Source organism: Eutrigla gurnardus, assembly GCF_963514095.1.
Source record: "Eutrigla gurnardus genome assembly, chromosome: 4".
NCBI classification, from domain to species: Eukaryota; Metazoa; Chordata; class Actinopteri; order Perciformes; family Triglidae; genus Eutrigla; species Eutrigla gurnardus.
The window spans coordinates 31,891,353-31,916,596 of record NC_139918.1 but is presented as its reverse complement, the minus strand read 5'-3'; the positions used below and the strand labels follow the sequence as shown (position 1 = coordinate 31,916,596).

The following is a 25,244-nucleotide window of genomic DNA, read 5'->3' as shown; positions in this document are numbered from 1 at the left end:
ATGAGGGCAACGCTGCCAAAAAAAGCATGGCTGGTCTTTGGCATTTGTCCATATTACCTCCCATGTCCTGTTCTTACTTCCGTTCTAATACGACGTAACCAAAAAAATAACTGCACTTTATCTTAACAGGCGACACAGTTGTTTATTTTTGGTTTTCAGATTTCAGAGGACGCCGCTACAGTGTGAATGAACATATTGCAAAGTGAAAAACACCGAATGGCAATGCCACTTTTAGACAGTACAGCCACCGGCGTGCTGTTTGTTGAGGCAATGAGTATTTTTAGATGGAGAACTGATCAGAGATGATAGCAACACTGCTCAACCACTCACAGTGTGTCTGTATGTCACAGGTCTCCGTTTGAATCTTGCACGTGGCGGAAATGTTATGAGACATGACAAACACAGGAACAGCTGAGTAGACAATGACCACACCTCATTTAACAGTTCAGAAATAGAATACACCATGCACGCCTTTGAGCTATAAAGGGGGAGGAAATATGTATTTAAGTTGTTTATATCATGGGGATTAGACGATTAAGAACCTCAGAAATGACTCAGGTTTGATAAAACATTATGAAGCACAGAATCTCTGATGTCAGATTTAAAATAAATAAATAAATGAATAAATAAATAAATAAATAGCCAATCCATCTGAAGGTTGTTCCGGGGTTTTTACACAAATATCAGACTCCTGGTGGCGCTAAAGGTAACATCATGGGATCATTAGGATTCATCCTGACCACCATGGTTCGGTGACAAGCGCGCACACACACACAGTACACACACACACACACGATTGATGATAACTGCATCAGCTGACGGTCAGCTGTGGTGACGTGTGTCGATATATATATATATATATATATATATGTGTGTGTGTGTGTGTGTGTGTGTGTGTGTGTCACTGTAGGAACAGCGGCCGGCCTACTGCAGAGACTTAATTGGAGCAAGAAACGGTGTGTTCGATCCTGCATGTTGAGATGGAGAGGTTATAGGACAAATCACATGTGAAGTGTGAAAGGCCTCATTATAAACAGAAGCTCTTCCCTGCTCGCTGTGTGTGTGTGTGTGTGTGTGTGTGTGTGTGTGTGTTTATTTCTGGACGATGTGAGATGATTTCATAAAATGAAAATGTATTTTATTTTTTCTGTAGCACATTCCGTGATCCCTATTGTTATTTCACATACTTATAGTCCTCATAATGTTAATGGTTTCATGGTTATAGAAAATAAATGACATGCAATAATAATAATCATAATTTTATTTGTACAGCACCTTTCCAAACAGAGTTTACAAAGTGCTTTGACAGACGAAGCAAAGTAGACTTCTCATTGGCTCAAAAGGCGAAGAATTGTCACTTAATTTTCATCTATGCATATTTGTTAATGGTCTGTAATAATCAAACCAGCCTCAAGTGGCTGCCGGACTTCAATTTTTATTGTGGTTACAGTAAATTAGCATAGTCGGCTCGGGGCCAAAGGGGGTAAGCACTTCTCTAGGGAATCAGTAAATAGTTGGCTGGTTGAATGTCTAAACGGATAGACCAGCGGATGAATCATACCCCTGATGCACTAATCTAATGGCTCATCACTAATCTATAATTGACTACAATCTATTTTGGGGGGGAATAGAATGAATGGGTCTCATTTGCATACGTATTTAGAACACTGGGTCTTTGTAGAGCCGCTGACGGCAATTACAGCTAAAAGTCTTCTTGAGTATTCGTCCTCCAGGGTCACACACCTGTTTGAACCACTTAGACTCACTTATGTTGTCTGTGACACTTCAGTCCATCGGTATTTGAAAGTTTCTCCAATATTAACATATATTTTTTGTGACTAATTTGTATAGGAAATAGAAAGAAATCATATTTATTTTCTCTCTCTCATATATATATATATATATATATAAAATATATATATATATGTGTGTGTGTGTGTGTGTGTGTGTCACTGTAGGAACGAGGGCCGGCCTACTGCAGAGACTTAATTGGAGCAAGAAATGGTGTGTTTGTGTTGTATATACACACATATAAACAGCTTGTCAATGTACTGAAGATGGGAGAGGAACATGTGAATCAAGATGGAAAGAACTGAATATAAGTAAAAGGAAACAACAACGTAAGCTCGATGGCTTCTCTGCTAAGTGTCAGCTGAAGGGTCGAGCCTGTGTGAGTCCAGCCAAGCAGATCAGACTGGAACCACAAAGAGAAATAAACAAGCAAATGCTCAAGTTTAGAGTCAAACAAAATACAGAGTTTTACTTATCCTGTCATAATATCACATGTCACACAAATACTATATTTCTGCTATAGAAAAAAGAATGAAAACAACTAATTGTACAAATAGTAGTAATGCAGCAAAGTGTGGGCGATGGTCAAGTTGAAATATATGAACGTGAAGGGACAGCTAGTGGGCCGTTTTTAAAGCCCTGCCGAACGCCGCCTGGTCCAAGTGACTCCTACGAGATGGCTGCTCATACCATGACAGATCCACCTCCATGTTTAACACCTGGTAAAACACACTGTGGGTTGGATTCTTTGGCTTCCTCCAAACATAAACGCATCCAGACCGAAGACAAAGACAACTCAGTTTATGTCCATACACAACATCGTGCATCTTTTGGAGCCGACATTGCATGGAAATAATGTTTTTTAGGAAAATGTCACAGATGTGTGTTTCTCAGTATCGTTATCGTGCTTCCCCGTTACCAATATTATGTCATTTTGCTGTCATGTCTTCTTTGACAAACGATCAAAAATGATCTGTAACACTTAACTCTTTCATCACCATCATTATCACCATCATTATCATCACCATGATCATCATCATCATCATCATCATCATCATCATTACCATCATCTTCATCACCATCATCATCATCATCATCATCATCATCATCATCATCAGTTTGTCACTAGGAAATAGAAGGTATGTGACTGCTCCCCCATATTTACCATAAGACTATTTCCCGCGCCTACGCAGGGAATATAATGTTATGGTAAATATCATGAGAAACTTTCACAACCTTCTCATTGCTCATTGGCTCAGAAGTCAGATCCCCCCCCCCCCCCCCCCGGTCATATAAAGCGTGCGCGCGTGCCTGCTCGTGCAGCCTTTCCCCCGTTGGCAAGCGCTTTGGATCTCACTTCAACTAACGGGAAAGACCTTTTACGCACGGAGCGCTTGGAGAGCTGCAGACGACCGCAGACCAGCGCAGCCGGAGATCGATTTGTTTTGGGTTTTTTTGAAGGAAAAGAGTTCTTACAGCCAACAGGTTGGTATATTTCACGTTTATGTCGACGTGGCTTTGTTTGAGTCAACAAAAAAAGTTATTCAGATTCGCCTGTGGCTCGTTTCATTTCAGCATTTCGTCGAGCAATCAAAAACTCAAACAACTTCCACGTGATTTTAATGAGGGAAACATAAGCTTCATTTGTTAAAACAAATTTGTTTGAGATAATACTAATCTCCATACCGCTCGTGTAAATCGTTTAAAGAGGATATTTATAGTTTTTTTTATCTCACTGTTTGCGCATTGATTTCACAATCAATTAAAGTGCTCTTTGAGGAAGATGCTCTGATGCTTATTTGATGTCTGAATTGTGAAATAAATACAGTTCCTCTCCTTCATTGAATTTCATGGTTCAAGAGCTTTCAAGAGATTGTTTTTTCTATTGAGGTGTACATATTTAGTCAAAGGATTATGTCTTAAGGGGGAAATATTAAGTAAACATTAACAAAAAGGTGATTCTGTTGTTGGAAGTGCTTTCTCCTCCTCATGCATCACTTTTCTGTTAACAGAGTTAACTGTCCACTGGGGGGCATGTGGCTACTGGAGAAGCTCCGTAGCTCTGTGGAGAGCAGTGGGACCCATCCCCCGCACACAGTAGAGGCCATTCCTGTCTCTGTGTATGCCAATGTCCTCACTCCAGAGAAGATCCCCGATTTCTTCATCCCCCCCAAACTCATTTGCTGCCCGCCAGACGAGTCTCTCACCCCGGAGCCCCAGCTGTTGTCCACATTGCGACCCTCTGCGTCCGACCACGCCATCTGCAGCCAGAGCCCTCGAGCTCGGAGCAGCAAGAACCCCTGCAGCCCTCGCCTCTTTTCTCGCCTGGGAGGAGACGCACGCAATCTCCAGAAGGTAGCCAACCGTCACATCATCCAAATAGAGAGTGCTGATGAGCCAGGGGCCGGATCCGTGGGCAGGGTCAGTGTCAACACCAATGCTGACCCCCAGTCACAGACTGCAATGTCTCTGCCGTACGTCCCCAAGGCTCAGACTTCCTATGGCTTCTCCACCCTGGTGGAGTCTCCTCACACCCGCCGCAAGGAGAGCCTGTTCCACAGCGACCCCAGCAGCCCCCTCACCTCCCCGAACTCCCAGAGGCGCTCCCAAGGAGGGACGCTCTTGGCCCCGGCTGACCCCAACCCCTACCGCTACTTCAGCGGTGGAGAGAGTGACACCTGCTCCTCGGCAGAATCGTCCCCCTTCACCTCCCCTCTCCTGTCCCGCTCTGCCTCTCTGCTACGCTCCATCACCCAGGAGACACAAGCCAAGGTGAGGGCTGTTTCCACATGTATATGTATATGACATGTATATGTGGATTGGCTGCTCTCAACCTGAAAGGGTTTCCTTTATGTTGTTCTATTCAGCATTAGGCTTCTTCTTTCTATATGTCTACCAGTTGCGTTCTTCTCCCCCTCCCTCCAGGTGTCTCGTGCCAAGCGCTCCCTGGCGCGCCACAGTTCTCTCTCCACTGATGAATGCAGCTCAGCAGACAACAGCCCCAACATGCAGCGCCGGCGCGCGCGCTGCCCTCCCTCTCCCGCCTTCCGCGGCGGCCTGAGGGGCACGGCGGCGTCAGACCTCCTGCAGCGCGAGCACACCGTCAACCTCCACAAGGGGGGGACACTGAGGCTGAGCACCCACTACGACGCGGAGGCGGCGCGGCTGAGGGTGCGCGTGCTCGCGGCCGAGGCCCTCTACGACAGGCAGACGGACCTCAAGAGCATCAACTGCTGCGTGGCGCTCTACCTGAACCCCGGCAAGCAGCAGAAACAGAGGAGCACCATCATCAAGAACAGCAGGAATCCAGTGTTCAACGAGGACTTTTTTTTCGACGCGCTGCCCCAGAAGCAGGTGAAGAGTCTGGCCATGAAGATAAAGGTGGTGAACAAAGGAACCAGTCTGAGGAGAGACGTGCTTCTGGGAGAGAGAGAGGTGTTGCTCAGCGAGCTACTCGCAAGCCTCTAGAGCTCCTGTCAAGCAGCTCCACGTCTTCTCCTATATTCTCTCCCACCGAACAGATCGGATAAATACTGGCAGCTGAAAGCTTTGCTGACACTGTGTGTCCCCCACTTGCTTGTTTTCAGAGGTCTGTCAGGGTCCAACACATGGAAACCACAATTACTTACACGTCTGCCAGTAATGTCTTATGTGAACAGTGGAGTCCTCGTTTATGTATTATTGATTATTGAGGTACAAAATAGTGTTGCCTTCTTTCATGAGCGTTGGCGCGTGGGTCAATGATGCAAACGATGATCTCGTAAAGAGCTGTAGTCTTTTTGTAATAATGTAGTGATATTTCATGTGGGTTTTTTGCACGTTCCCGTGGAAACTACTGATACCTTTGTGTACTTGAAAGAATTTATATTTGTAAATTGCATTTGAATTGCTAGTGAGTGTGATGTTGATGTTACTGTTGTTGTGTGACACCCTTTTGAACGTCTGAATAAAAAACACAAAACTCTCACTGGTGTTTTTTAATCTTCCAGCTTTGTCTCGGTGATTGTGTCCTCTAATAATTCTGCACGATGAAGAGCGAGCCCTAGGAAATGATCATAAACCCTCCCTTCGCTGCCTCAAGCTTCCCATTTTTGCAAACAAGTATGAGGCCGGTTCCTCTGAGACCGACGCAGGCTGGGTGTCATTTGTGAGGCTTTTAATACTGAATCTCGGCACGTGTTATTGTCTCTCCGTGCACTCAAACTCCCTATTTAATTTTAAAAACACGTTTCCTTTTCAGGCCGTCCTCCACTGAGATTCAAATAGTTATTAAGGATGGCAGGAGGTAGAATTGTGCCTCCTGAAAAACAAATGTTGGCAAGCTCTCTCCTGCGCTGGATATAATTCACCTGCTCAGGGAGGCTGTGTCTTGATTTATACATCCAACACTTGGACTGATAAATAGAAATAGGTGCTGAGGGAAGAGAAATACCAACACCTACCCTATAGTCAACACTGATACATCTGTCAGGCAGGCAGGGATGGTCCCTCTGAGCAGTAAAGAGCATCAGTCAAGGGTAGATCTTATACCTCCTCTACTGGTGAAACATCAGAATGACACCCCACAATGCCTTAAAAAATGAATGTCTTCTTCCTTATGTCCATATGCACTGGAAGAGAAATCCATTTAATTAAAAAAATGTAAAGACTCTGAGAGCACTGAGAGGGCGATCTGCAGCCGGCTCAATTTGCTTATAAATGACTGGAATAAGTCATAACATGCACCCATGTGGGACACACTCGTATGTGAGATTACATCATGTTTATTTCTCAGACTTGAAAGCAAATATTAAGAACTGGTGAAGAAAAATCCAGTAACCATGTGTCCCCTGCAGACCTGGTGAGGCAAATCATTGAAAAGTGAGTATTTTCTTCATTTCTGAATTAAGCACAACATCAACCTATAACTAACATTTCTTTTCATTTTCTTCAGTGATTTAATTCCTATCTTACTATTAATAATGGGGTTGAGCGTGAACACAGGATTTCCTACCGAAGTGAGAACAGTTTGGGAGGTTTTTTTCACATCTCTTTGTCAGCTGGGGTAAACATTTCTTAAAAACCAGTTGCTATACATTGAGTTTGTTGTTTTGCATTTTTATTCTTCAGGGCGGCTCTCTTTCTGATATTGAGGTGACTTTGTCAAAGTTAAGCTTGATATTTCTTTCAAATTCACCACTCATTCACGCTGACAAAGCGTCCGCTTTCTGACAGAGGAATATACACAGTGAAAATATCAATATATGACGCTGCCAGCAAAGGTTTATTATCTTCTGTCATTTGATTCACTGTTACATTCCTATAATCTATTTTAATTGGTATTAAGAATGCATGTGTTTATTCTATAAAGAGAACATTAGGATTATTTTTGGTTTACAAGAAAAAGAAAATATAGGAAAACGACTGCCGTCCTGATCTCTGTGATGCCGTCAGTAAGCCGAGGCATCGTGTCATTACCCCGGCATTGGAATACCCTGAAGTGAACTTCCATGGATTTATGTTCTAATACCCTGCTGCTCAGCTTTCATCAACAGCAGTATGCCACAGCTATGCATGTGAGTAGGTGGATTACTTTTCATACTGTAGAGAGATGCAGAAGAAAAAGTCAATATCCACATCCCACTGCTTGTAAGGTGTAGTGTTCGTGCACGTCAATATTCAAGTCAATATTCTTGCCATCATCTTTGCATCAGAGCAGAGAGTGCTGTGATCTCTTCGGCATGTTCAGATATACTGTATGATTCCAGCTTACCGGTAGTTCTACTTTGTTTATGTTTATTATCATTATTTGAATTGCAGGGCTCTAGACATATGACAGCTATCATGTGTTGGAATTGCACAGCACGATCAATTAAAATGTGTAACTTCCTGAATGCTAGCTATAAAAACCCTCTGCAACAAACGGAAGATTCAGTTTGCTGCTATACAGTGATATGACTGCACAAGCCTGATGCTGCTGGGAGCGGATGAAGCTCACAACGAAGGAGGCCCCAGAGTCCTCTGACTGCGTTGGTTATTTTAGCTTTCCTTCAGCATGTATAATTTAGACTCAAGACCCGAGATGATAGCATTCGAAAAGTGTAGTTGGTTGCTTTCAGTCTGACTTTAAAATGTCTTTCAAACACACACACACACAGAGACACACACACACACACTGACACACACTGACACACACACACACACACACACACACACACACACACACACACACACACACACTGACACACACACACACACACACACACACACACACACACACTTTTCTTGTCCTGTAAATAAAGGATATCATTGAAAGAAACATCTTTTTCACAGTAGCCCATATGTCCAGCAACAGAGCATTTGCCATAAATAATGTGTTTCAAGTGTCTTTTTGGGATATATAGTGTGTGTGTGTCAATAAAGGACCATGATTGTAGGACTGTATGAATATCACTTTAAGTGATAACAGTAGGAATTCCCCTCTCTACGACTAAATGTGTATTTTTATCGGGTAACACACTGGTTTTTGCGTATCCATGGTGATGAGAATCAACCTACCACTTAAATGGAGTACAACTGTCTGTCTGTGGGTGTATTTGGTTCGGGAGCATCAGCTGTCTCTCTGCCTGTCTCTCTGCCTGCCTGTCTGTCTGTCTGCCTGCCTGTCTGCCTGCCTGTCTGTCTGCCTGCCTGTCTGCCTGTTGCGATTCTTGTTGGTTTCAAACGACCATAACAAACGGCGGGTCACCTTCTCAACATGGGAATTGTAGTTCTGTGTAAAGGAATAACCGAAAACCCCTCCTCTTCGCGGAACAAGGGATTCCAAATCCAAAACTACGTCACCCACAATGCCCCGCTGCAATCGTAAACATAGACCTGTCAAACAACACAAACGCCATCTTGACAGCGCCCTCAAAATGGCAGAAAGATGCGAGCTGGGAACCGAGTCCGGACGAAGACTTTCGCTCCGCGCCGTTTGAAGCCGGACTCGGCGGGTCTTCCCTGGACGGGTGGTTATGGGGTCGTCGCCCCGCGCGGCAGCACAGAGCCTGTAAGATGGACATCCCGACGGCGGTGTTCAACGCGGCCAGAGATGGTAAGCTGAAACTTATCCAGAAGTTGCTGAGCAACAAAAGTCCGGAGGAGCTGGAGGCTCTGGCCGAGGAGAAGACGCAGGGAGGCACTCCGCTGCTGGTCGCCTCTCGATACGGACACTTGGAGGTCGCAGACTACCTGCTTGAACACTGTAAGGCGAACGTGGAGCTCGGGGGCGCGGTCAACTTTGACGGCGAGACCATCGAGGGGGCTCCGCCGCTGTGGGCAGCGTCGGCGGCGGGTCACCTCCCCGTGGTCAGGACGCTGCTGAAGCACGGCGCCTCGGTCAACAACGCGACGCTCACGAACTCAACGCCGCTGCGAGCCGCCTGCTTCGACGGCCACCTGGAGATCGTCCGCTACCTGGTGGAGCACCGAGCCGACATGGAAGTGGCCAACCGCCACGGCCACACCTGCCTCATGATCTCCTGCTACAAGGGCCACAAGGAGATCGCCAAGTTCCTCCTGGACCGGGGGGCCGACGTCAACCGCAAGAGCGTGAAGGGGAACACCGCCCTGCACGACTGCGCGGAGTCGGGCAGCCTGGACATCATGAAGATGCTGCTGAAGTGCAGCGCTCGCATGGAGAGGGACGGGTACGGCATGACGCCGCTGCTCGCCGCCAGCGTCACGGGGCACACCAACATCGTGGAGTATCTGGCCCATCAGCCTCACACCTCCAGGGAGGAACGCGTCGATGCACTTGAACTTCTCGGGGCCACGTTCGTGGACAAAAAGCGGGATCTCTTGGGGGCAATGAGGTACTGGAGAAGGGCCGTGGAGCTGAGGCAACCAGGGGACAAAGCTGGATCCCTGGCCAAGCCTCCGCCCGGTCCTCCCATCCCCGCCTACGGCTGTGCACAGGAGGTGACCACCGCGGAGGACCTGGAAGCTCTGATCACAGACCCTGACGAAATGAGGATGCAGGCCTTGTTGGTCCGAGAGCGCATCCTGGGGCCGTCCCACCCAGACACCTCGTATTACATCCGCTACCGGGGGGCCGTGTACGCCGACTCGGGCAACTTTGAACGCTGCATCAGCCTGTGGAAATACGCTTTAGACATGCAGCAGAGCAACCTGGACCCTCTCAGCCCCATGACGGCCTCCAGTTTCCTGTCCTTTGCGGAGCTCTTCTCTTTTGTGCTCCAGGACCGGGCCAAAGGCACACTGTCGACGCGCGTCACCTTCCACGATCTGATGACGGTGCTGGGCAAAAGTGTGAGGGAGGTGGAGAGAGCTGTGGCTCAGAGGGACAACCCACCCGAGGCCCCTCAGTTCACCAAAGCTCTCTCCATCATCCTGCACCTCATCTTCCTGCTGGAGAAGCTGGAGTGCAGCCCGGAGCAGGAGCATCAGAAGAAGCACACCGTGTACCGCCTGCTGAAGCTGAACCCTCGAGGTCGGAGCGGCTTCACTCCTCTCCACATGGCCGTGGACAAGGAGACCACGTCTGTCGGCCGCTACCCCGTCGGCCGCTTCCCCTCGCAGGCGGTGGCGGCGCTGCTCCTGGAGTGTGGCGCGGACGTGGATTCGCGCGACAGCGAAAACAATACGCCTCTGCACATCGCTGCTAACAACAGCTGTCCGGAGATTATGGCACTACTTATGAAGGCCGGGGCTCACTTTGACGCGACAAATGCACAGAGGAAGACGGCCTACGAGCTGCTGGATGAGCAGAGCAGCGGGCACCCGGCCCTCTACCCACTGAACTACGTCACCCTTCAGTGCCTGGCGGCGCGTGCAATTGAGAAGCACAGACTGCCCTACAGGGGACTCATCTCTGAGGAGATGGAGGCTTTCATTGAACTGCACTGATATCCACTACTGTCCCCTGATCAGACACCCCTGCACTACTCCTGCTGTTGTCCCCCCATACCTTACCATGAAATGTCCCCACCATTCTCCCAATCTTTGTCTCCTTTTGGTCTCCGCTTCGCTCCTGGCCCTACCAGCCTTGTGTTCAGACCCAAACCATAGCAATAAACTTCCAGCTTAAATCTCTGGCTGACATCCAGTCAGTCATCGCTTGATTCTAACATCGAGTCACGTCTATTCTCACAATGATGGTTGATTTCAGCGGCCTGTTAAAGCTGGCTTTAATGCATTTTCCTTCTTTTTGTCCCAGTAAAAATGAGACTTACAGTATGATGGTGTGTGTGTGTGTGTGTGTGTGTGTGTGTGTGTGTGTGTGTGTGTGTGTGTGTGTGTGTGTGTGTGTGTGTGTGTGTGTGTGTGTGTGTGTGTGTGTGTGGACTGTATGAAAGATGGGTTTTAGTTTTATGGATAGGAAGCACCTGATCGATAACATGCATGGTAATGAAGAGTGAGTAGCTCACTTGTTGGTTTGCAAATTAGTTAAGAAAGGAAGTGTTTGATCAAACTCAACCACCCAAACTCGCTTGCTGGTATAATTTATTTTTCGCTGATTCTACTTGACGTTTTACCATCTGCTGTTTCTCTGATACAGGAAGGTGTTTGAGATTTCTGTGCCAAATGTCGGCCACGGAGGCCATGTTCTGTTACAGACTGTAAACCGGGGGCAAAATGAAAAGCAGCTAGCTTCACTTCCCAAATTGTGAGCAGAAGTAATAACCCAAAGTGGAGACGCACATGAAGAAGATCAGGAAATCGTGTTGAGGATGAGTAGAAAGCGCTGCTACCATTGTTTGTCTAACACTCGGGATATTCCAATCAGAGCCAACGTTTTCAAACCGATTTCACGCAGGATTTTTTATTTCCAAATCTGACATCTTAACAGTCATGTCTCAAACCGGGGGGGCGCAACATTGACAGTGAATTGTTGTCTTCTGAATTGATGAACTACGAATGTTTTTGTTAATATTTCTGCCTAAGTCCGAATGAACTGTTTCAACCTAGAGCCTAACGTGTGCCTCTACTTCTGGGTAACGTCGACACAAGCGGAGATATTCAGTCTTACGTTGAATAGCCTCTCTGTTTATCGTGTGTTCTCATGAATGTTTTATCTGTCTGTCAAGCGCCACCACGTCGAACGTCTAACACCGAGGCTCTAAATCCTAAACGGGCGACTTACATTCGGGCTATGAACGGTAGCTGCCTTGCTCTTTCTCAACTGATTTGTTACACCGATGATAACTCGAGAACAAAAGTGCGCTGGAGATACTTGAATAAAATTCAGTATCGCGACATAACGTGTGCTTGCATCTGTGGGTGTTAAATGATTATCTGGACATGTATGGTGTGCTCAGGTCTGTCACTAGTTCTTTAGCTGGAGTGCTGTCGCTTACAATGGCAGCATTTATGTTGAGAGCATCATTATACATATTTAGAGGGATTGAAATGGCTGCATAAACGACCCTCCCATCCCACTGGAGTCCATTAAATTAGCTTATTTAGAACGTGGAAGGTGCCATCAAAGTGTTACATTAGCAGGATATTAAAAAATAATTAGTGCACGCTTAATTCAGCTCTGCATACCAAACATGGGCTTTCCACTGCTCTGCAAACTGGAGGGCACTGAAATAAAGCATAACAGAAACTCGATCTTTCTGAGTCCTGCACTCTTAAGGTATAAATAGAGTGCAATTAACGTCACTGCTGCAGGGCAGCGGTAGAGACGGGGCACTTACCCTGCTAATTTTAGGGATCTTTCGCCCTAGCTTAAACTCTGGAAATGGGAATCGTGTAATGCTATACAGGCAGGTGGGTCACCGGGCGTCAGGCAGAGACGGCACACAGACAACCAACACGTCATTATCCTGATGGGAAACAAGATGTGCTTGGTTATTTTAAAGACAGGATCGTAACGTCAGCGGGACTAAAATATTAATGTTGCTCTATTGTTACCGTACATGTGACCCGTGTCATGCTGGAACAGCGGGTATAAAGAAACGGCAGCTGGCAAAGACGGGTTCGAGTCCCTATGACACCATGTTTAGGACCCTGCGAAACAAGACCACACACCCAAGAGCTCTCTTATAGCAGACCTGACCTCTGACCTTTCTGTAAAGGTTGCCGGATGGTTACGTTTAGACATAAGTTAAGACGTTGGAGGCAGGAGCTGATGATGTCAAGAGGTCGACGAAAGCCACAATTAATGTTGGAACAAACAAAGATCCTGCATATACAAAACAAGTTTGGTGCTTATTTTTTTCATTTTAAAAATTATTTTTGGGAGCATTTCTTCTGCTGACAAAAGAGACTTGCCAGAGAAATACTGTCCCACTTGATCCTGGATTTATGAGCCTTTTGTGTTGACGCTTCCACTCTCAAATCTATGCAACATCACATGATGGTAACCTCCCACTAGATGTCACTAGCAACAAAGGAAGTCAGTCAGAGGGGGCAGCCTTTGTCCCTTAAACACCACGCGTAGCCTCCTGGTTAATTTTGCCCATCTTTTTCCCACACTTTGTTAAAGCAGTCTTTGTTCCAGAGAGCGAGAAACAGGATGAGTGGTTTTCACCGAGTTATTAGGAGGGACTATGCAGTTGTAATGTATCTGTATGAACAGAAATCCCGGCAGGCGTTGTCTCCCGCGTCTGTGATCGGAGCGCTGAGCAGGGATCAGCAAAAAGGTTAGAACAAAGCCTCCTTCACACAGTCCTGAAGGGCCGTGCCCCCGACACCTCAGATTCTTGTGGCAGTCGTTTCCGTCGTGTTGTGTGACCTAAATAAGAGCAAATCTTAAAAAACAAAACAAAAGCCCGTGTTCAGCCATGTAGCCTTTATGTTTTTTAGAATTAAAGGCACGTGGCTCTGTTTTCTTTTTCACCGATTTGTTTTCAATTTCAATTCATTTTGATTGATGTTTTCAAGCAAAGTGGGCTGACACAATAATTGCACCACAACAGGATCTCTCAGTGGCATGCAGTTCATATAAAACCAGGCAAATATCCACGTCCACAGAATTTGATTTGTTTTAATTTGATGTTCGTGCCGTGAAGCAAAGGAAAAGTCATACAATTTGATCTCATTGTTACTGTCCAGTCATCCTTAATTTGAGCCTTTGCCTGCAGCTATTTCCGTGTGATGCTTTCTTGCTACAGCTGCCGACATGTTTTGATTGATTGCACCTCATTGATATAAATAGGCTGCATAAAATACAAGAAATACCTCAAAGCAGCTACAGCACGGTGCAAGTGGACACGATGACCATGAAGCTGAATCAACACTTCAACAAAAACTGAACACTGTAAGCTTCATGAAAGTAAGTAGTCTGCATTAGTTATGTGAACTTCATAAACTGATAAATACCTGTTAACTCCTAGCATCCATGGTCCTCAACATTAACTCACATTATCTCCTATATTCTTGAATATGTCCCCATGGTGTTATTGATGCATCCCCTTCATTTCCCACAGTGGCTTGTATTTTAAAGTGCCCAACTGTAATTTAGTGAGTCCTGCTGCTGGAGGAGCTGATTCCAGCCTCGGACTCTCCCTTCCTGCCAACAGCTATAATTAGACACTATATTATGAGAATCTACAGGGTTTCAAAGTGCTTATCTTCACATTGTAGAAACATCTGTCACCAATACACAGGACCCACCTACCTCAGCAGCCTTTTGCACCAGTCAGCGATCCAGCTGGAGCTGGGGGGGTAATGGGGGTGATGGGGATGCGGTTGCTATTGGAGATCTTGCCTGCATCACGTCATGTTTAGGGGGGAGGGGGGGGGTAGCTCCGGTGTGTGTTTGACAGAGAGAGAGAGATGGAGATAGAGCGAGCGAGGGAGGGGGAGGAGAGGGAGGGAAGGAGGAGGGCATTAAGGAAGGAGGCAGGGAGTATCAGTGACATCAACCAGCAGTATCTCAGGCCGCTCGACCGGCAATGCTCTCCCGACAACAGGGGCCGAGGTGCAGCCCGTGACCCGCTGGCGTCCCCCCCCCCCACCCGAGGTCGCTTCCGACAGCCATGACGGCGGAGTGAACGCCGGCGATGAGCGCGCGCGCGTCCCCCACAAAGGCAGAGCTTTCTCCGCGCGGAGCCTCCGCTGCCGCTGGATTACCTTCCTCTCCTCCGTCTCCGAGGACCGCTTCCAGCTGCAAAGCCACCCACATGCATCCACCAGACAGCGACGAAGACGGAGCACATCCTACCAAGGTAACCCCTTTATCTGGGACACCGTTGCACGCACCCCACCCACAGCGGGGTTGCGTTCACTTGTCGGAAGAGCCTTTTTTGGGGAAACTAATAAGTGCATGGGTGTCGGGTGGTGGTGGGGTCTTCTTTTTGGTCTCTGTATCAGTTGAGACTTTGGGTGAAAATGAGGGTTTGTGCAGAGCAGGCTGGCTGGCAACAGCGCTGCGAGGAGTGTGCGTCCCCCCTCCTCCCTCCGTACTGCTGGCTGGGCAGCGTGAGGGACCGGGGCAGACTGGCAAAGCCTTTGTTCCTCATCCGCTCTCATGTAAAGTGTCTTTTTTCCCTCTTCCTGATGGCCCTTTTAAACACTCACCGGCTATAACGAGTCTGGTGTTGAGTCCGATTATCGAGTCTCAAAAAAAGAAGAAAAACCCCATGAAAATACATAGAGCACCTGCATCCAGGAGATGTGTTAAAGGTATTTAAAAAAGAAGAGCTGGCTCCAAGTCATCATTGTAGTGTTTTTTTGCCACAGCAAATCCCTTTATGATGATAATGTCCAGCACTACTGAGGGGCCCATGAATGCATATTAATAATCCACATGGGCTATTATTCTGATATCAGGGAGATTCTTGTGGTATGTAGACACCAGGTGGCACGGCTGAAGGACTTATTAACAAGACTGTTTTCTAGACAATAGAGTAGCTGCATCTGCTGCTACCAAGCATTACTTAAAACAAGCCCCTGCTGCACACATAAAGGCAGTGTTTTGTAGTCCATAGACCTCTCTATGTCTATAATTACACACAGCAGGATTTGCAGTTAAAGCAGCCACTCACGCGTACAGGCAGAGCGTGATTTAATGATACGTCGATTGCTTCTGACACGTTTTCCGCGAGGCTATTGCTTGTTTTGGGATTTAATCATGTAAACTCCAAAAATGCCTGTTTGGGTTTCTGTATTTCCGCATGGCCTGTGTACATTGGGAAAAATCGTGCTGTCGTGGTGAATCCTAGGGAGGTCTTCCTCCTCGCAAACAGATGGGGAAATTTTCCCTTGGGCACCGTGTGTTTGCTGGTTATTGTTCCAGACCATTTCCACATCCCTAATTATTTTAATCAGTCATTTATGCACATGGATTCCTCTCTCCGAGTCTTTTTTCTCTCTCTCCCCCTCCCTGCCAAAGGGAAAACACACAAGGCGCCTCACCTTCATGAGAGGGCCACAGAACTATATTTGCGTTATTTTTGAGAAGGGAAAGCCAGAATTATTCAATTGGCATATTTCCTCTTTCTGTCTCCTCTGAGTCGAGAGATGTTCGGCCCCACAGGTATTCATCTAGACAACGTTCGGAGCAGCAGCTTATGAAATGAGCGATGACACGTACCCCCTTAAATAGCTCTTTCACAAGGTTCAACCACGGGCCTCCATGGCTTCCTGCTCCTTCCAAGCAGATCCCACCGTAAGATCCATCCGAGACTTGAATATGCTGAATGACGTGCGTTCCCAGCGGAGCAGCTTTGGTTTCACGTCAAAGGCCCCATTGAAGTCTTATTCCCTGATTCTCGCAGCAGCAGCATTACCCATACTGCTCCGCGCTCTGCTTTCCCTCCCTTGTGTTAAATGTTATGCCCTTCCGTGGGTTTGACAGGATCTCTCCAGTAGATTTGCTGCACCAGTCAGCTGGAAGGAAGGAGGCTTTGATGCCGGGAGCGTAGCCACCTGTATTACAAGCAGACAGAAACTTTGTTGTTGTCTAGCGGTTGATATTAATTGACCTTTTCAAAGCTTTCCAAACGGCGAGCTTTGTGTCTGCTCCGCTTCACTATTTGTTTATTCAGCGGCTGCTGAGAACAATGCATACAGCATGCAGAATGAACCCATCAGTGGCTGGGCAACATGGTGGGAATTATTACAACCACATTAAGAAGAATACGCAAAATGTATATTTCTTACAGCTTTCATCCAAATTCCATTTAGAATATCAAATATTTAACCTTTGTTGTTTTAGCCAGCGATCCACTTGAGATACATTATCCCTAGTAGGGCAAAGAATGATTGCTTATGGACTTTCTGTGGAATCATATTTTGGTCAATGTTCAGCTGGCCAAATGAATAATTTTGAGTATAGTTATATTTATAAATGCTAAAAGAGGAGACGTTTATGTTCCTGTGAAGAGTTTTGACTTGACATCCATCTATTGAACTTAATATCACTCCGATTAACGTGGTAGACGTCCATTCATTCGCACATATGATAATGAGGTATAATGGCACTGAAAAAGCACTCTAATATGATATTGTTTTCCAATCTATCGATGATATGGGAACCCACACAGCCAGTTACTAATGACACTTCATAATAAAAACCACCCACAACAAATAATCACATTTTCTTATCATTAAATTAGAACCTGTTTGACATTGATAGTAGTGAGTAAACAGTTTTGTAAAACTTACCATTTTATGATCATGTAGTATGTAGTGGAATATCAATAACTGTAAAAGTTATGTGCAAAATGATTGAAGTAATATCATCCATATTTGCCTCATTTGACTGGTTTAATGTCCTCGGCTGTAGGTCAACTATGTAAACCAGTCATTTTAATTTGAATATAAATGAAAATAATATATGGTAGAAAATCCCCTTTAACCTTGTTATTCAAACACCAATCTCAGCTTGTTATTGACGCTCTCAAAAGCCAGAGCCATAATTATTATTTGTTAACAAGGAGGTCGTGTGTTTTCACCGTGTGTCTGTGGTTGAGTGAAGGCAGAGAGACAGTTTGTGACTTGACTGATGCCCTTCGCCACATGAATCAGTGATTGTGATGTGTCAGCAGGGATGAATAATGCACACACACACACACACACACACACACACACACACACACACACACACACACACACACACACACACACACCACCTCTCTCCTCTTCCTCTCCTCTCCACCTCTTGTCTCCAGTCGTTCGCCTCTCTTTTCATCACAACTGCCACATCTAAAGACATCTTCACCTTCCTCCTCTCCCCTCCTCCTCCTCCTCCTCCTCCTCCTCCTCCTCCTCCTCCTCTCCTCCGTTATGCAAAAGAGGGCATCCTTTCCCCCGTTGCTGCCGCCTCGCTGTCCTCCGGTCAACCCTCCTCGCTACTTCAACAGTTACCGCTTCTTCTCCTGAATAAAATCTTTTCATGCACATTGCATGACAAGGAGCATGCTTTGTGAGCTTTTCATTCCGCTGACATTTACACTGAATGTGGCTAAATGTGTTGATGCACACAGCTCATTATCCAATGATGAGTGGGAAGTGCAGCCATTGACTCGGTCTGACAGTTACAGCCTTGACTGACAGGAGTCATTAGGAGGGGAGGGCTGACTGACAAGATGGCTGACAACGCAGAAGGCCGACTGCCTGATCAGAACTTGGAGAAAGAGCGGGCGCCGTCTACTTTTGGAGAGCGGCAGTTAGCCGCCAATAAATGTTCAAACACTGGAATATTCTATGCACCTTGCCGCAAGCACTTGACAAGCCCTCAAGAGTGTGTTTTCAACTCTCGGAGTGAAAAAATCCTCCTTGCATGGAGGGCTGGATGAATTCATTTAAGGCTGGATGGGTGCCAAAAATATTTTTGAGATGTTATAAAATATGAAATAATAATTTCGTTTAGATTTGATTTATTCAGCGGGATGAAGCTATATGAATAATAATGTAGGCCCATTGTAGCTCTGGGTCTAATATATATTTTTAACTATATATGATTGTCAGCCCAAGGCCGTATCTTCTTATGTAGAAAAGGACAATCGATGATTAGCTTAGCTTCGGTTTCGTAGCCCTGTGTGTGTGAATCTGCTATTTCCACGGATAACGATGCTGGTTAGTTAGTTGATTCCAGGAACGTTTTTACATTCTTTTCCTCATAATTCATTGTAATCACCTTGATCATTTTTCAGGATCAATCTTGGCTTTATACGGTTATGTTTAAGTACTAAATAAAATAAAATAGTAAAAGGCCAAATCTCGTGTCATCACCAGCTAATGAACATGATTAAACTAACATTATTGGTACTTGACATCAGCGTGTTGTCATTCTGAGCATGCTGGTGTTAGCATTTAGCTCCTAGCACTGCTGCACAGCCTCACGGAGCCGCTAGCACGGCTGCCATCTTGTTTAAAAATGTCTTACAATGCAGTTAATGTTAACATTTCCCAACAAACAGACTTGTGTTGCCTGTCCACGCTAAGTGCACCGTGTTGCAGTCCGCTCCACTGATGCAGGAGAAGGACTGGCCTCCGTACGCCAGTTAGTGAACGAACATTCCTTGCATCAGGGAAACAGCTCTTTAACATGCAGGATGGAAAACTCCCCACTCCATCACCAGATAGCAAACGCAGGAGCTGGAAATTAGACGGGATATGTTTATATGCACGTAGGCGTCGCTAATTGAGACGGGTTTGACTTAAATGCAGCCCCACATTTGTTTGTGGCGTTTGGTGATAACTCCATCTCTCCGTGCGGCGCTGAAGGATGCCAGGTCGGATGAAGTAGGTGCGTGACGGAAGTGAGAGTAATGGCGAGTCATCGGTGGGAAGCATCCGTGCGCGAGTCTGTTACCATTGACAAGCATTTCATCTCCTCACTAACAGAGACGCCGCTCGCCATCAGATTTTTGGCACTGAGACGGAGGACAAATGCAGTTTTTCTACGCCATTACTCCGGTTTTCAATTCTATTCACAACTTTATCGCCCCTCAAGGAGAAATTCATTTGGCGTCACAAATCTCATCTCCATCAGGAAGTCATGCAATGGCTGGTTAGTGACAGAACTGCTAAGGCTGGTCGCCTGTGTAGCACCTAAATATAGGATTTGCTGCCCAGCAATGAATCCACTAGGATTCAGCAGTGGATTCTGTAGGTTGATGATCACGTACGTTGGCTGGAATCTGTGTTTATTGGCTATGAATTGATGTTTAACTAGACATATACCAAACAGTAAGGAGTGGGAAATGCCTGTTTTGTTCTCTAGCTGATCTCGGTGTTGTTGCAGAACATTGTTGTCAGATAATGAGGTCTCGGTGGACGGCGAGTCACGTGACCAGACAGGTGACACCATGGCAGCGCGAATACACAGGAGAGAATTGGATCATGGGCGAACACAACAGCGTGTCTCTAGAAAATTAATAAGCGTCTCCCAACGGGGCTGGAGATATTTCACATAAACAAGGAACGGATAAAGGGGTTGCTTCGAGATTGCAGCACACGAGTGGGCAACAGGGGAACCGGTGGTGTGGTGCCTCGGTGTGCTTTGGTATTTCAAATTGTCTTGTTGTGTGCTCGCAAAAAAGGGGGATGCTACAGTATTCATTAATCAATAAAAGGATGAATCCATTTGTAGTCCATTTATAAATCTTACATTAAAGACATCCCCGTTGAATGCCAATTCCACAGGAATGATGGATCAATGTCAAGGTTCTTAAAACAGAGCATTATCAACACAAAGCTGATCAACGAGCCCCAAAATAGTGTCTCCTGACTGATGTACGTTTTTGCTAAACAGCTGAAGCAGGAAGGGGGGGGTTAAAAAAATGGCTGGCATTTCTCATTAATGAAGCGCAATTGAAATATGATGATGACATTGACGTCCAGGAAGATGAAGGTGTTCTCTGTTGTCACGGAGCCTTAGTCCTGCTCCAGGAGAGAAGCTCACTAATTGGCTGCGGTGCCTTGGCTGGCAAGACACACTACTTTTCTGAGCTCTGCTCCGTGGAATATTAATCATTCATTTTATTGAGAAATGATGGTGAAGCTTTGGGGATGACAGCCACGTGTGAATATATATATATATATATATATATATATATATATATATATATATATATATATATATTTATATTTATATGACATGTTGCTGTCATCCCCAAATATATATACCTTTATATATATTTGTGTAAAGAAGCAAACGTGTGGCTTAGATCTGAATCTGGAGGCCGGCCCATTAATCGAGTCATTTACACAATGCGTCTCCTCTCATATGTCAAGGCTGTGTAACTATTAGGGACGTGCATGCAAGTGTGGCCATCAGTATGTATATAGGGCTCTCTCTCTCCCCGCTAGGGTAACAGCCTTCGCCAGCCTCAGATATGCTAATTGGACAGTGAGTTGACAAGGACTCAACCATCAGCCTTGGTAATGAGCCACCACACAAAAGAGCGGCTTCCTGTGAAGAGCAAGCGATGTTGGGGGGGGGGGGGGGGGGGGGTCGCGTAGGTGTTGTCAGGTGAAACCATATCTGCAAATTGTCAATTTTTTTTTGCATGAGAAAAAAAAACCCCAGCCACATTTGAGCTCTATGACTTTGCGTTTTTTGGCGTTACCCCAAGGGGTTTGAAAGAGGTTTATGCGCCTAAGGGGTTGAAAAATCGACTCAGCTCTTGGAGGAGCGAGTAATCCTTCAACTTATTTCAAAGCGTGAAAATTGTTGTAATCGAAGCTGGGGGGATTTCACCCAACAGTGTGATGCATGGCTCCCTTTTTACACCAAATTTTGGGACATGGTAAAGCATATATATGTTGGGTTTATTCACACGGACTCCTGCAAACCTTCACCTTCTTACTTGTGTTAAACATGCATTTACATTTAGTCTAAATGACTGTAATTCCTCATTTTTTAAGGTGGACATAAACAGCTGTTTGGTGAAAGTACCTCAGAAAGCAGAGAGCAGAGATTAATTAAAGGACCATTAGTTGTTAAAATGATGCTTAGTGAATAATTTTCTGTACATTAATGTAATTTTAAACAAACATTAAGGCTTTATTTAACATGCAATATTACCGTATCTCATTTAAAGAATCTGTTGAGATGAAGCTGACTCTTCATCACTTACTGTGACTTTCACTTATCCTATAAACACTTTTTCTACGTACCCTCCGTTCTGATCCCCTTCCCATAATCTGCCCTATATGTACTTTTATGCCATTTTGGTAATACATTTCCTGCTTAGCAGGAGCCAGTCCATCTGTTGCTGGGCTCATCCGAGGCCAATGCATCCATTACCGGATGCCTCTTTCTCGCTGTGTTGGTCTGTTTGACCTTGGAGCGCCTTTAAGATGCGTGGGTGTGCATTTGCCGCACTATTGTTGTGCTGCAGCGGCTTTGCCATGTCCTAGACATGCAGAGATTGAGGTCAAAGCGAAAACTTTAGTTTGCTTTTTTTTGCACTTCATGATTGGGGAGGGAGACGATTTCAGTCACGCGTCTCTCTCCGGCCCCTCCCTTTGTTCCTTAATCACAGATCCATGTTATCTTGGCCATGGAGTTTTGATGGCAAACAGTGATCTCACAGCTGAAGTAGTCAGAGAAAATGGTCTTGCTGGTGTGTAATTGTATTGATGTGCTGATGTTGGGCAGAGAGCTTGGTCTCTTCTTGCTTGACTAGACGGGGTCAGGCAGTGAGATCATTGCTGTCAATGTTGCTAAAATGAAGAAACTCAAAGTTTAGAATTGAGAATATCGCACACTCTTACATCAGCAGAAATCGGCCATATAGCTTCTCATGTCTTCTACCCCGTTAGCTGCAGGTGATCAGTTAATTAAATTGTGGCCTCGGGCAAAACTCATGCTCATGCTGCCAGTGAAAGCCAGCGAGAGGACGTGGGTGGATTCTGTTTTCTCATGATCCAGAGGAAGCTATTTTTATCATTCGGATATCATTATTTCATGATGATTATTTCATGAGAAAATCATGCTGTTTCTTAAGATCACATAATAAAGAATGAAAGAAAGTGTGAGAGAGATTTGAATGAACCCACCACGATACCTGATTACCTAAATACAGTCTCATCAAAAAGGGAAATGGAAAACATGGGAACAGTTCAGTAACAACAAATAATCAACCCACATAGAGCTACAGTAATGTCTTTACTTACTAACCTCATGCTGTTCCCTTCAGCCTGGAGACAGGACGAATAAATAATGCATTCAAATAAATGAATGAACAGGGTGCCATCAAACTATTATTGGCTATTATTGTATTCTCCCATGACTATTTCAAACTGAAAATAACAACTTTTTTAATAAATAGAATGTTTTTAGAAAAAGCAACACAGATTTATTTATTCATTATTGAACCTTTTATGTAACCAGGTAAATCTCATTGCGGTTGGAAACCTGTTCTGCCAGAGAGACCTGGTCAAAACGGCAGCATTAAAATACAACACGAAAATGCCAAACCAGCCAACACATTAAATGGTATTAAAAATGGATAATTAACATAAGATAGTTCAGAGTCAGCTAAAAGGAAACACATCTAAGAATATGTAGATTGTGATTTCATGAGAAAATACATTTTTATTATCAATTAAGCTATTATTTTGAGTTTGATAATGATTTAGTGTGTAATTAGTAATTTCATTAATTATTTAGTCATTTATAATTCAATAAGGAGAAATGCATTTGATTTCACCACCGTTCTGAATGATGTCTTCAAACCTCCTTTTTGACCAACATTTAAAATTGAAATGACATGTTTTAAGTCTGACAATGAGGATAAATAATAGCCGGCACAATTCATGAATGAGCACTTGTGTCGGCCGTGTACTGCTTGATCATGAAACGCATAATAAATGATGACATAAATGGGTTGTCCTTGCATACTTACAGGTTTAGTGCCAGATTGTTGTTTGAGTCAAATCTGCACTCAGCAGTGTGATTTAAAACTCCGGCGGCAACCTTGTTTATCGCTTCACACCAGCGATGGAAGCGGTTGCCTCCGCTTAGGAATGTTTATTGCTATTTGTCGATACTTCCCATGTTAACTTGGTTTGGATGTGCATATTATGGGGCGACCACAATCCTAATTTCAGCATCCTGCAGCATTAAGGTTGATAGAGATTTAGCTGAATTTATATTCACAGCAAAGATACGCAGTACTTGAGTGACAGGTGTGTTTTCTTGTTACAGAGGAGCCTTAGATAGTTTATCTTCGCTGCTAAAAATGTAACCAGGGCGGTGCAGCTCATGCCTGCAGTAAGCTGTGCTTCATCCTGTGCCTCTGATCCTCCGTGTGTGTGTGTGTGTGTCTGTGTGTGTGTGTGACTGTGGGCTGTGTGTTTAAGAGAGTGAGAAGGGACGTGTGAGAGAGTGACTGCCAATCTCCCCCATGATGCTTTGCCATCTGCCGTGTGTGTGTGTGTGTGTGTGTGTGTGTGTGTGCGTGGGTGTGCATGCATTTTGTGAGTGTCGTGTGCCCACGGAGTCCAGAGTCGTAGGAAACGTGAGCTAATATCATATTGTAACTGAATAATTTCCTTCTCCAAACTTTTCCTCTCCAAGTTGGCTCACAAAGCCTTAAATTATTCACAACATGGTTATTTTTACACCAAAAGAAATATCAATAAGTTTGGAATCTTTGTTAAATGTGGAAGAGGACACATGACAGTGGATGTTTTCGTATTATTCACCCTTAAAACGCCTGCTTAAAAAAGTGGTGAACAGCCATAGGCTGGCTTTTGTTTTTCCTCCCATTGTGTTCCGTAAAAAAAAAATTTAAAAAAGTTTTCAGATTTTTTTTATTCTTCAGTGTTGTGTCCCCTAAGCACCACAACACACATTTGCTCACAGCACTGTATTAGTATTGAGGCTTAAAGCAAATCAAAAAGAACACAAGCTTCCTATCAGGTGAACTATCTCACTGCTAGCATGGTGCCGCAGGAAACAGGAGGGCTTTCTATCGTAGCTCGTTGTCATGGAGACAGGCCTTGTGAGACCATCTCAACCCACTTGTGGTGAAAGGCGTCGTGGGTAAATGGGGGGAGGGGTGGGTGAGGGGAGAAAAACAAAACATGTCATCTTCGAGGGCCCCAGTGGAGCAGGGGCAGGTTGGATGCCACCTAAACATTGTTATTTCATCAGCCTGATGGAGCACAATAGCTGGTGTACATTTCACCACCTGGGCTGCGGTGTCATTATCAACCTCCGCACAATAAATAGAACATGTCCCCCCTCATTCTATCTGTCTGTCTGACCATCTGTGTTGTCACACAGAAAAGGGTAATAAGACCGAAGTCCCCTGCTGCCTTCTCTGTGGATGCTGAGCCAGGTGATCAGGGGAGGGGGGCAGGTTGTCATATCTGTGAGGGGCTGTTAGAGGCTGTAGGAGTTATGAGGAAGTTCACGCTCGTAACGGTCACGCCTTTTAATGCTGCCGCTGTGACAACAAGCAAAGTGCGCGGTCGGCGTCGTTGTCTATCTGCGTGTCCGGAGAGGAGGAGCGCGGTTTGAAAGCGTTAAATGCCATTAGCGCGAGCTCAGCTCTGTGTGT

At 45.3% G+C, this 25,244-nt stretch overlaps 3 protein-coding genes across 16 annotated transcripts in view; all 3 read left to right on the top strand.

Moving 5' to 3' along the window:
• The first annotated feature begins 3,144 nt into the window (after positions 1-3,144).
• Positions 3,145-5,731, top strand: LOC311011935 (C2 calcium-dependent domain-containing protein 4C-like). The gene is made up of 3 exons (XM_084007158.1): positions 3,145-3,276; positions 3,804-4,563; positions 4,717-5,731. The coding sequence occupies exons 2-3, from the start codon at positions 3,826-3,828 to the stop codon at positions 5,257-5,259; spliced, it is 1,281 nt and encodes a 426-aa protein (XP_083863284.1). The 5' UTR covers positions 3,145-3,276; positions 3,804-3,825; the 3' UTR covers positions 5,260-5,731.
• A 2,928-nt stretch (positions 5,732-8,659) lies between these two features.
• On the top strand, positions 8,660-12,030 carry fem1a (fem-1 homolog a). Its single transcript, XM_084007156.1, has 2 exons — positions 8,660-11,041; positions 11,130-12,030. The coding sequence occupies exon 1, from the start codon at positions 8,827-8,829 to the stop codon at positions 10,678-10,680; it is 1,854 nt and encodes a 617-aa protein (XP_083863282.1). The 5' UTR covers positions 8,660-8,826; the 3' UTR covers positions 10,681-11,041; positions 11,130-12,030.
• Positions 12,031-14,692: 2,662 nt separating this feature from the next.
• ptprsb (protein tyrosine phosphatase receptor type Sb) overlaps positions 14,693-25,244 on the top strand; it is a 61,619-nt gene continuing 51,067 nt past the window's right edge. For 4 of the 14 annotated variants that reach the window (XM_084007128.1, XM_084007130.1, XM_084007127.1 and 1 more), the window contains exon 1: positions 14,727-14,948. The gene's annotated coding sequence lies outside the window, so the exon portion shown is untranslated. Of the gene's footprint in view, positions 14,949-25,244 lie in introns of all 14 variants that reach the window. The other 10 variants (XM_084007126.1, XM_084007123.1, XM_084007121.1 and 7 more) reach the window with 4 other exon arrangements.

What these genes read in the sequence shown, in the direction of transcription:
- LOC311011935 (XM_084007158.1), top strand. Translation starts at nt 3,826, where the DNA reads ATGTGGCTACTGGAGAAGCTCCGTAGCTCTGTGGAGAGCAGTGGGACC. An exon ending in CCCAGGAGACACAAGCCAAG is followed by an intron (nt 4,564 to 4,716) that starts GTGAGGGCTGTT and finishes CCCTCCCTCCAG; the next exon opens with GTGTCTCGTGCCAAGCGCTC.
- fem1a (XM_084007156.1), top strand. Translation starts at nt 8,827, where the DNA reads ATGGACATCCCGACGGCGGTGTTCAACGCGGCCAGAGATGGTAAGCTG.